Below are 13131 nucleotides of genomic sequence, written 5' to 3' on the forward strand. Positions count from 1 at the left end.
TAATTGTCTTTAAGAGACTCAAAAAGTCTTAAGAACACCTTGACCCAGGAATTCTGCTTCTCAAAATTTATCCTAAAAAAATAATTCCTATTGCATAAGTACATTTACAAATGTTGACTGTGGTGATGTTTAGTGGAAAAAACTTAAAACAACCCAAACATTTGAGGACTGTTCCACTTCTTCACTCCTCTATAAGAGGATTACACACACACACTTAAGTCATACAGTGGCAGAGCAGGCTCATGCTTAGCTCTCAAGAACAGATTGCTAAAGTTCAGGAATTTTGTGAGCCAACCCCTTGGAATCTTGAAATCAGCCACTGTGGGAGTATTTGCACCACAGAAATCAGCAAATGCTACAAATCAGGGCTTTATTTTTCTCCCCAGAAGAGCCATCGGGTAAATATTTACCAGCACATCACTGCTAACTTTGCAGTACCTCCCCATCCCAGCGCAACTGAACTTGGCCATGTGACTTAATTAGGCCAAAAGACTGTTAGTGGATATGACTTCGGTATAAAAGTCTTTAAATGTGCTCAGTAGTTTGCCTGCCCTCTTGCGTTCCTGCCATTTGCCATGAGAAGAACTTGCCTTAGGGAGTTTCTGGTCCAGAGAGAACGAGAAATACAGAAAGACCTGATGTCAACCTGCGGCATAAAGCAAAGCTGCCCCATGACTGACAAACTGAGCAAGAAAAATAAGCCACTGACATCCTGAGGTTGTTATGCAGCAGGACCAACTAACACACACATTCTCCACTGACAGAGAAGGGGAAACTAGCAGAGCCACATAGCAAAAAATCACACGGACTTGCAATGTTATCGATTTATATTTAACCTGGAAATACGCCTAAGCTATACAATTTTTTAAAAGGTTTATAAAAACCAAAAAAACACACGATATTTCTGTTAAAATATATGTACACAGAAAAGTATTCAGAAGAATCTTTACAGAAATGTTAACACCGGTTCTTCCTGAGTGGCAGAGCTACAAGCAGCTTTGACTTTAAAAAATGAGACAATACAGAATGGTACAATGAGTAGATTTTCACTTCTATTAATTACAAAACAAGGCTGTTACTATTTCGGCGGGAGAGAGGACTGAATGTACAAAACAGTGAGTATTCTATAAACCAGCCAGCAACTTTTGGAGCTAAAGTAAATAAATGTGACAGCACAGCAGACTGAATTCAGAATGGTCAGTCAGGATTTATAAATGTCACACTGTAAGTGGACAGTCAATGTGACGATGCACATGTACTGCTTTGGTGTTCTCACGTTTCCTCAAGAGCTTGATGGGCAAATAATCACCTACAAAGTGAGACTCCCAGGGTATTACTAAACTGGCAGATCCTGGGCACCACCTCAAATCTAGTGATTGAAAATCTCGGGGAACAGGGACCAGGATTTATTGATTTTAAAGATTGAGAATACTGACCTATGTGGCAGAAGCCACATGAAGACTAGTTAAATACAAACTGTACTGAAGTTTGACAAAGGACAGCAGAGAGTACACTTTGATGGTGACTTCTTCAAGTTCACTAAATTACTGCTCTCGTACATTGAAGGCTATGTTCAATAAAATTTCCATAAAGACAGATATAAAGTCTTCATTAACAAAAATGACAACTATGAGATCAAGCAAAATTATGTTCATTGTTGAACTAATAATCTACTAACTGACCTTTGATATACATTGCTCTGGAAATCACACAGTGCTCTCTCTAAATATCAAGGTTTTCCAGCATCTCACACTGGTATTCACTCATCTGGACGTTTCAGTGTACCAAACACACATTAGTCTGTGTGCCGAATGAATTTATAAGAAATTGCTAACACATCACTATGTGCCAATTATTGGGCTAAGCACTTACATAAAAAAATCCACACAGCAACTGTGTAAAATAGGTGCCATTATTCCCATTTCCAGATGAACAAACTGAAGCAGAGTGGGGAAAGGGCTTGCCCAAGCTGGTAAGTGGACAGAGGAAGGATTCATACCCAGTCAGGCTGGCTCCAGAGTCTGTGTGACCTCCTGATTTAAAATTAAACATTATTCATCTAGTAATAGCCTCTTAAACGAATCTCAAATATCTTTGAAAGGTTTTGTTGCTTACCATTTTAATAATTTGTTTTTGGCAAAATATATACTATGTCAGACTTTTCTAATCTGTTTAAGACATTTGTAAGAGCTGAATGTCTTTTTTTTTTTTTACTGATTTCCTCAACAACCTAATGTAGAGAAATTATTAATCTTTTCCCAAGGTATCTATGGTCTTAGCCTGAAGACCTGCAATCTTCTCAGGTTTGTTTTGTTTATTACAAAATACATTCACTGTGAATAAGAGTTAAAAAATCTTATCCAGCCATAACTATTAACATGTCATTATACATTCATTCACATATATATTTTTTTTATTTACATGCATAATACTCCCATCTACCACTACCACCAAAAATAAATAAATAAAATACACGAACTCTTTGTATAAACTGAGAATTGAAATACCTTACTCCATACAAAAGAAAGGAAATTAATCACTGTGAAGAGACTAAGTATTTTAAGCTACTATTCCATAATATAAACCCTGAGAACACTGGTTTTTTACATATAACCAAGTTTTGGGTTGTACTAATCATTATCTGAAAACAAAAATAGTTTCATAGGTGCTTTATAAAAGTCTACAGCAGCCTCATCTAAACACTTCTATCAAGAGGAAAGCCTTCACATCTGAGAAATATTAGACAGATCAGTTTTCTTATGTTTTCCTAAATACTTAGCTTTGTTTTCCTAAATACTTAGCTTTGTTTTCCTACATTAAGAATTGAGTTAAGTTAGAAGTTCTAAATAAAAAGTACCTGAATGTTTGTGCTATCCTAATTAGCACAGCACTCGATGGCTACTCCTTAGTTACTTCACTTAATTACCATTCTGGGTCATAGCTATTTCCTCATTTCCAGCCCCATCATCATGGACCTGGAGCACTGCCACACACTCTACAGCATCATGGCTTGCAAGCAACACAAAATTATCATCACTGACCATGACTCATGCTTCCTTTACTCGAAAAGTAACAAATAATAGTTCCCCAGTAAAATACTCTGGTTTCAGACATAACCCGGGACCAAATCATATTCTCCAAGATCCTAGTCTCTGAACTGTTCAAAAAATGTGTGTTACCTGTGGTCGCTGGTTGCATTTTCCCCCTGGAACTGCCTAACCCAAGAAGCCTGCTGTAATTGCTAAGTATACAGGAGCCACACCAAGCTTCTTGAGAAAACTCCTCCAAAGGAACTCTCAAAACAACAAAGATTCTGGATAACATGGAATAGGTGGCATACCCTTTCATAACATGATGGTTTTACTCTACCTCAGCATTACCCAGCCTGCTGATCAGAAACACCTGTGAACTTTTAAAAAACAGATTATTGGGCCCTACACTATTCTAAGTATACTCTCACTCGGCCATTCTTCCAATCCCCAGAAGGTAAACTGAGTACATCTGCAGTGAGACTGAATTTTAAAACAGTTAATTACCTAGATCCTTGCTACTCAAAACATGGTCCAAGAAGCAGCAGCAGCACCTGGGAACTTGTTAAAAATTCAGAATCACAGCCTCCATCAGCCCTAATGAATCAGAACCTGCATCTTAACGAAATGCCCAGGTGACTAGTACAAACATTAACAACTGACCTAGATGATTCTGATGTATGAGCAGCTTTCAATTTCAGTTCTGACTCACAGCGACCCTACAGGACAGAGGAGAACTGCCCCACAGAGTTTCCCAGGGGTATCTGGTGGACTCGAACTGCTGACCTTTTGGTTAGCAGCTGTAGCTGTTAACCATTATGCCACCAGGGTTTCCTTCAAAAGCACTGCTCTACTTAAACCTCTAGCTCTGAAAATAAATTTCAAATGTATTTTAAACTTGTAGCAAAGGGGCTAGAGTGAATATCAGAAGTAACTGATTTTTAAGAGGCCCCGATTATGATGCACAGCTACCACAATGCCACTCACCCTTGCATGACATACGGGAACTGATGACTCTCTGCAGGGTCCGTTTGTACTTGTGGAGCGGTACGTTGCCTCAGTCCTTCTGAGGAAGAGCTGGCACCTATAGACAAGGATTCTTGGCTAGATGATGGAGTTGTTGATCCTGAATGATCCGAACTCTACAAATAAAAATGTAATTATTTTTTCAAGGAGATTTAATTCATTACAATGAGAACACAGACACATTGCTAAAAATATATTCATGAAATTGCTCCGAAAAATAACCAAATGTTAAAATTTACTGATTTGACTCTCAAACCCAGTATAATAGGTATTTAACTCTGATGAGAGTAATGGTTCAAAAAAATCAAAAATTGCTTAATTATACATTGTATTTCTCAAACAGAGAACACTGGGTAGTAATTATATACAAAACAACAGCATACTAAACTGTGAGGATTTATGAATGCATACAAAGCTGCTTTCACGATGTCTGACACATAGAAGGTGCTCAATAAATGGTACAAATTACCATGCCATTTAAACAGCTAGTGCCAGGTACTATATAACATGCTACTGTTACACTGGTTTAAAATTATGAGGAGCATGACAGGAATCAGAAAATCAGAATCTGGTGTTACTACTGACATGAAAGGATCACTTAACCTCTCTCTGAATCTCAGTGTTCTCATAGAAACTGAGGCTGAACTGGATTCTCAAGATTTAGTTCTAAAATTCTACCAGTTTATAGATGCCTCCAATTTTTTTTTTTAACAAAGTGAACAAGATACCAATGAGGATTTTTAAATTCTCATGCTCAAATGATGTCAGTACCTCACTGATTCAATAACCTTAAGCAATAGCCCCTTTGAAGACCATCCCAATTTGTTGCTGTTTGAAAATAGCTTGCGTCATTTAAAACAATGTACATTTTACAAAAATTGTAATTCTCCCACTTAAAAAATCTGGATACAATATCATTTTAACACCCTGTTAAGTTCATTAAAGTTGCACTTTCCCTATTGCCAGGTTGTGTTTTTATATGTGTACCTTCCTCAGTCTTGCCATGTGAAGGGGCCTAAACACACCAGTCTTTAGCAAAACTAACAGCAGCTTTCTCTAATAATCTACTCCAAACAAAATAGATATCAAAATATCTTACTATGAAGTCTGACTGATTCTTAGGGACATAAACTAGGAAAGCTTCTTTTTTTGACAAGATTTCTCATTAAACAGACCATCATAATATAATGTCAGTTAACACAATTAATCATTAAAAAAAAAAAAAAAAAAGGCCTAGCTATTGGCAGCACAACCTAATTTCTCCAGAACCAATGATTTCTAACTTCATCGGGTAACTCTTTCACAATTAGATTTTTAAGACATTTCCAAATCCCTGTGAAATTTCTGAGCCATTAAAAATTAAAGTGAATTCAACTTAACCTTGCTTTGAAACTTTTTATATTTTTATAATATGCTTTGAAAAAAAAAAAAACTGATACATGTTCTAATGATGCAAAAATCATGGCTGAGGGACCACTAAAAAAATTCAATCAAGTGAGATGATTCTTTGCCAACAAAACTGTAGCAACACAACTGTGCCCAAAGACTGCTCACAGAAAACTAGCCCAATGCCAGTGTTTTGTCCCTTCATATGGCAAGGCAAGAAACATAAACGCCCTTGAATTTTATGACAAAGTACATTTCAATTTAATGTAAGCTAAACTCCCATGGTTGGTACTAGAAAATACTGTCCAATGTGGTCATCCTAATATATTAACTAAAGAATCTCGTTTCTTAAAGAAGTAGTTAACTAGAATCTACTAGAACATCTTCCAACTAGGTCTACTCCTCCCTCCTTCCCCCCTTAAATAAGGAAGGTATACTTAGCAGTAAGAAAGCTCCCTGCCCAAGAAATTTATAGTTCACTTCCACTCATCCTTTCCTTTCACCCCCAAAAGTGTCAAAGTTTTTTTGGGCAATCAAAAATAACATAAGCGGATTGGGACACTGACTTTAAAATCTGGAGATAATACCTACACTGAGAAGTTCAACTATTAAAAAATACCCCAAAACAATTTTAGGCAGATAGAAAAGTAAAGAAGGGAGAGATGTACACCCAAGTCTGAAAGAGTTGAGTGTATCAAGTTATTCTTTCCCTGCAGCTGGAATGAATAACCCAGGTATGGTCATTTAAAACACAAAAATTTTAACCAAGAAATCTGCTTCAAGATGATTCAGCATAAACAATTTAACCCAACTGAATAAAATATACCCACTACCATCAAGTCAATTCCAACTCATAGCGACCCTATAAGACAGAGCAGAACTGCCCAATAGGGTTTTCAAGGCTATAAATGTTTACGGAAGCAGATTGCCAAATCTTTCTCCCATGGTGTGGCTAGTGAGTTTGAACTTAACCGCTGTGCCACCAGGGCTCCTCTGAATAAAATACGGGCAGTCCTCGGATTACGAACCGGTTCCGTTCTTAAGTCTGTCTTTAAGTTGAATTTGTATGTAAGTCAGAATAGTTAGGTATGTATCTAACATCAGTTAGTTGTATGTTTGTCTTAGTATATAGTGTACCTCTCTACACATAAAAAACATTAAAGAAACACTTCCAGATACGCTAAAGCATCTTTAACATAATAATACAGTAATAATAATAATGTTTTATACTGGGCACAAAGTAGCACCCATTTGTTATGATGAACCACAGTATTATTGTTATTTTTTTTAAACAAAAGAAAAAGCTTTATTTGGTTGGCCAGGCAAAAGACCACACCAGGACTTGCATCACCAAGATGGCTCCCAGAACAATAGCCAAAGAGTTTATATCGGTGAAGTAAATTGGGTCTTGTACCTCAAATTTTTAATGTAATAGGCTTTATGGAGGTTGGTTCATAACTATGGATTGTATGTTAAGTCGTACGTTCATAACCTTGGGACTGCCTGTATACTAAACTCTTAAATACCTTAAACATCTCTGAAACATCACTGGCCTGAGAGTTTGTGTTATATAACCATAATTTTGTTTTCTGAATATTTCAGTAATTAAACTCCTCTAAATTGGCTCTATTACTGACCTAGCATACAGCAAATTATAACTCATGGTGAACAAGTTTCAAGGAATCACGCTACGTATCAGATCTCTAAAATCAAAGTTTAAAAGCCTAACCTAGCTGTTCAAAACCCCCAAGTACCAATCGTTCAGATTTTTCATTTTATTTTTAGAGGTAAAATAATCAAAAAAACTTCATTCACTCCTCCCAAAATAACTCACAGAATTGCTGCTGGATGCCAATGCTTCATGAGTTTCTCTACTGGTACAAGATTTTGGAGAACTGGGAGGAGTCCGAGAAGTACATACTAGATGAACCATATGATACTCATCTTGCTAAAATTAAAGAAGATTACATTTAAAGGGTAGCACTGGAAAATGCACAGTTCAAAAAATCAGTAGCTTAGCTAATTGAAAATTAAGGTCCCTTCTAGCACAGCCATTTTATTAGTACTAAACTGTCATTTGAAGTTACATCAGCCATTTTGAATTTGGTGCCATTTTGAATTCAATATTTTCTCCATGCTTGGAAAATAATTTAAATACTCTGTGACTGCTATATAAAAAATGATTACTTTGTATAACAAGTAGTGCTGAAGTAAAGAATGCTGTAAATTATATCAACACAATCTATTACTTCAATATAAAAACATCTAGCTCCTTAATATCAAAACTGTAATAGTCACCTTTAAGCTTAGGCCTACCAGCCTTAAATCGTGAAAATGAAATATTTTCATTATTGGAGACATAGCAGCTATTACAAAAAAATTCAAATAATTTCACCATAATCTCATTTGCCTTAATTTTAGCAAGGTGATACATAGTGTTTTGCTTTTTTAAGTCAAAGACTATTTTTTATTTGTAACATTTATATAAAGATATATACAAAAGCATATATTTGAACTATATATATTCTAAATATCCCATGTGTTTCCAGAAAACTATACCTATGAGAGAGAGAAAATATTCTAAGTAATGATTAGGGGAGGCATTTTAGCTTAGTGACATCATCAGTACATTTAAACTTAGTTATAAAGAACAAGCAAGCAAGCAAGATGGAGAAAGGAAAGAGAATAAAGGAAGACAGAGAAAAACAAAGGATGAGTGAGCAATTCAAAAAAAAAAGAGAATGATGGAAAAGGGGGGGGGCGGAGAAGGGAAGGAAGATGTCCAGTGGTGAAGGAAGAACAAAGCTCCCAGAAAGTAAGAAGTTATCAATTGTCTACCATGAAACATAAACTTAGAATTGTGCTTATTCTGTGGTGAATCCCTCCCTTAAAGAGGCTCAAGATACTGTTAAGAGACCAGACCAGCACATTAAAGCCCAATTAGGGAAAAATACAAAACAATCTTTTCCACGAAACTGCGAAGCACAAACTATACTTGCTTTAGCAGTTTAGGGAAGAAGCTCCTGGGGGTCAGAACGCCGGGGAAAGGCTTCACAAAGGCAGTAAGGCACGAGATAGGTCTGACATGGCAGGCTGAAGATGTTTCTAATTTACAATGTCCCTTTAGCTTCTGATACTGAATATTAAAAACCATCTAAGTAGAAGATGTTTATCCTTAGAACCTAGTTTCAAAGGTCATATTAATCATAATTAACTCATAGTATTTCATTCACCTTTAGGGAATTTTTTGTAAAATATTTTATAACTAAACAGGTAAAGCTAGTGGTGGGATTTAATTGAAAAATGTAAAGGGAAACATTGACTTTAACAGAAAGAGTCCAAACAGCCATTCAAAATGTAAACATATTGTTCAAAATGTTTTCTAAAAGGGTACAACAGTCCTTTGAATATAAGTTTTTAAGTCATCTGTGTCTGAAACCATTTCTGCCAGCAAAAGCTTTTTTGAAAGTGTTCATGTGCAGATTCAAGTTACCATTGTTAATAAATACATTTGTATTTCAAAGATCAGAGAGCAGAAAGGTTTTTAAGCATAAAAAGTAAAATTCTGCTGCAAATCCCACTTTTTTTTTTTTTTTGCAAGAAACAGAGAGGTTATTAAATCACTTGGACAAACTGCAACTATATAACTGAAATGAAACAGCAGCAAAAAGTCATACTGGCAAAGCTAAAAGGCCAACTATCAAAGCACAAGAAATACATCTGCATAAATTTTTTTGAAGTTTCCCACCGGTGATCACGAGCATCCAGGAGAGGATATAAATCTTCTAAATCAGATCAGAAATATTAAGAGCAACACGATGGGTTAAGTCAAAGATTTAAGGCAAAGCATAAAAACTATGTATTCAATTCTGCTATATTCACAAACAAAAAGCATTTCAAATGCAGAAAGGTTTTAACAGTATAAAATCCACAAATGAACATGAGCTAAAAGCTACCATTAAAATAACTAGCATTCAAACTGTTTAAAAAAAAAAAAAAAAACACTATATTGAAACATATTTTAGCTCTGGGCACCAGAGTTGAAAGTTTGCTAACTGGTAGACCATTTGGGCTTCATCCTATTTCCAGTTCTGAAATTAAACTCCTAACCCAAGTAACCTGTATTAAAATGTCATGGTTTGGTCAAAAGGGGATTTAGAGAGAGACTGGTATCAGCGAAAATTCTTCTCCACTACTTGAACATTCTACTCCTGCACTACTGACCTGTCAACAGTACTTTCTTAAACAGATGACAAATACCTAAACACCAATATATACTTCTATTTCAGATTTGGCTATCAAATGGGTATACAAAACTGTTACCAAACTCATCAGAACCTATCATCATGTTCTTTACTTTCTAATTTATCTTTACCAACCATGCTACTAAAAGGATTTGTTTTAAGTATCTAAAAACTAAACTGACTGGGTATTGATAAAACTTGAGAACACATCTCCTCTCGCACTCTGAATGTATCTGGTATCAAACAGTCATAGGAAAGCTTACTTTTCTGAGAATGTCTTTCAGCTGCAGATGATCGGGAAGCAGTCTGCCCGAATACACCAATCTCTGATCCTTTGTCAACTAAGAAATGGGACAAAGAGAAAAGTTCAACTTTTTCTAATTAAGCAAATTGAAGGTTGGAAATAACACACCTAAATTTGGGTAAAATAAAACTCCCTTTAGACACAAATAAGTAGAAAGCTGACATAATTCAAGAATTATTGTTTTTCCAAATCCCACTTAAGAAAAGACATTTAAGAGCTCAGCAAACAGAAGTATATCTATTGTAGACATAATAAACTACACATATATTACCAAATAAAAAATACTTGGGGAAAAAGATACATTGGAAATTTGTCTTTTCAGTAATAATGCAATGCGTGTATACTATCATTCAAAACCTTCAAGAATATGAGATTCCCGGCCAACACAGTGGGTATGAGATGGTGGTGACCTTTTATTAAGTCAATAAAGCAAATCCAAGCCCACTGCCATCATCAATCCAACTCACAGCAACTCTATAGAGGGTTTCCAAGGCTATAAATCTTTACAGAAGCCACATCTTTTTCCCATGGAGTGCTGGTGGGTTTGAACTGCCGATCTTTTCGTTAGTAGCTAAGCGCTTAACCTCTGTGCAACCAGGTCTCCTTTCATTAAGTCAGTAGTGGGATAAAAGTTCAAGGTCACCAGAGTTATTCTGGATTGTTTTGTCAGTATTTTTCAACTAAAAGGTAGACAGAAGATTGTTCTTTACTAACATGATGCAGAACAATTTACTGGTTTTCATTCAAAAGAATCATTTGGTTTAGTTAAGTAACTATTCTCTTTTTTAGAATTCTTGCCACACTCACAAATACCTTTGAACGTTTTTCAAAATTACAAGAATAAAGAAAAATCAACACAAGTGCATGGAAATTCAGTCGTCATCTCTATACACAACTCATAATAGGAAATAATGTTCTGGTTATTGCTGTCATATTTTGTACTTGTAATAAATCTACTAAGTTCTCACACTGTTAGCATTAAAATATTTAAAATTAAAGCATTTGTTTATAGTTACTCTAAGATCTCCTGGAAACGCTGGTAGAGTAGTGGTTAAATGCTAAGGTTGCTAACCAAAAGGTCAGCAGTTCGAATCCACCTTGGAAACTCTATGGGGCAGTTCTATTCTGTCCTGTAGGGTCACTATGAGTCGGAGTCGACTCAAAGCAACGGGTTTTATAAGATCTCCTATTTCATAATTGAGAAACGGCCAAATGTTTCTAGAATTCTATCAAAATATTATCTATATCAACAATTTGATATACCAGTTATTTTACCATCATTAAGAATGGAAATGAAATGTTTAGACTGTGAACCATAACACTCATTTAAAACACTTCCTAGTAGTAAACTCATCTGGCTCATTTCTACAAATGGTATTGATACTAGGAGATTACTACGATGGGAGCAGTCATGTAGTTAGTATCCTAGAACCAAATCTTCTCTAAATTAGTGGTCAACTTCTAATAAACTGCTACTTTACCCCTTCACAGCAAGGAACATCAATTTTCAGAAAAGAGAATACAATAATACAGCAAAATTACATGGTACTCCAAAATCCATGACGCAAAAACAAGTGCTGAAGAGAATGCACAGAAATTAGAATCCTGATACACCGCTGGTAGGGCTTTAAAATGGTGCAGCCACTATGAAAACAGTTGGGTGGTTCTTCAGAAAGTTAAACAGTTACCTTAGGACCCGGCAATTCCATTCCTAGGTATACCCAACAGAACTGAAAATATACCTGCGCGTAGCAGCATTATAATAGCCAAAAAGTGGAAACAGCCCCCAACAATATGATACATATGAATACAATGGAATATTATTCATCCATAAAAAGGAATGCAATGCTGATACATGCCACAACGTGGATGATTCTTGAAAATACTATGATAAATGAAAGAATATAGACACAAAAGGCCATATATTGTAAGATTCCATTTATAGAAAATGTCCAGAAAAGAAAAACCCGTAGAGGTAGAAAGTAAATTCGTGGTTGTCAAAGACAACTGGGGATATAGAGTGACTGCTAATGAGCATAAGGATTCTTTTTAGGGTGATGAAAATGCACTGGAATTAGACACTGGTGCTGGCTGCACAACTTTGTGAAACACAAAACACTACTTTATAAAAGGGTGAGCTTTATGTGAATTATTTCTCAAAAAATATATATTGTTACTTAAGTTGCATACTCAAACACCTTCAGATAAGCTGAAATTGTTTCAAAAAGAGAAGGAATTCTTTCAATTTGTGACTGAAAACAAAAAAATTTCTCATGTACCTAACTTAAGCTAAAAAAACAGCCTCTTCAGCTCAGATACCAATTAATTTAGTCTAAACATCAGGCAAGCCAGTTGTCAGGCATGATTTAACAAACAGCACCATGATTTACTGACTGAATTTTTAACTAGTTATTTTGGTACTGTAAGCAACAGCATTAGGAAAATAAAGATTTTGAGAACTCAATTCAAATTCAGTTTAACTTTTAAGAGTAATGCAATTTTGTTTATCCAGATCTGCGAATAATACCACTATCTTTTACTCTGAAATTTCCATTTCGGTATTAAGGTAAGTAATGTTGACTGCTATAACAAACTTTAAGATCTCAGTGCCTTAAAACATAAAAGTTGATTTTTCTCTCAAAAAAGAAAAATGACATGATGTTTAAATATAAGAATTCAGAAGACTCAGGGCTGGCAAATCTAAATAAGGTACCAATTAAATTGTCAATTAAAAATTTCTATCAGTAAGATATTGGCTACACCAGATTAACGTATTTACAGACAAACATAACCACCTCTGTTAACAATACCAGTCTTCCTGTTGCTCAAGCTAAAAACCTTGGACTCACCCTTGACTCCTCTTTCTTACAGCCTAGATCCAAGGGTCATCAAATTCTATCAGGTACACCTTCAACCTCCTCCACTGCTCCAGCTCAGAAGAAGCCCAGTGATATATGGTAGAGCAGAGTCACCTAAATCACCCAACTGGAAACATCCTGATGACAACTACGCCGCTCCAAATAAACAGCTGCTTAACCCCCTGGCCAGAAACCCTGGTGGTGTAGTAGTTAAGCACTACGGATGCTAACCATAAAGGCCAGCAGTTCAAATCCACAAGGCACTCCTTAGAAACGCTATGGGG

General features: G+C 35.7%; 1 protein-coding gene across 5 annotated transcripts in view; it reads right to left on the reverse strand.

The window, feature by feature from the left end:
- The window catches only part of HERPUD2 (HERPUD family member 2), a 35099-nt gene that overhangs the window by 14032 nt on the left and 7936 nt on the right, over positions 1-13131 (reverse strand). For 3 of the 5 annotated variants that reach the window (XM_064290137.1, XM_003406954.4, XM_023544298.2), the window contains 3 exons: positions 9949-10026; positions 7276-7389; positions 4017-4171 (listed from right to left, as the gene is read on the reverse strand). In XM_064290137.1, coding sequence (XP_064146207.1) covers positions 4017-4171; positions 7276-7389; positions 9949-10026 — 347 coding nt within the window. The remainder of the gene's footprint in view (positions 1-4016; positions 4172-7275; positions 7390-9948; positions 10027-13131) is intronic. The other 2 variants (XM_064290138.1, XM_064290139.1) reach the window with 2 other exon arrangements.

Source organism: Loxodonta africana, chromosome 8 (assembly GCF_030014295.1).
Source record: "Loxodonta africana isolate mLoxAfr1 chromosome 8, mLoxAfr1.hap2, whole genome shotgun sequence".
NCBI classification, from domain to species: Eukaryota; Metazoa; Chordata; class Mammalia; order Proboscidea; family Elephantidae; genus Loxodonta; species Loxodonta africana.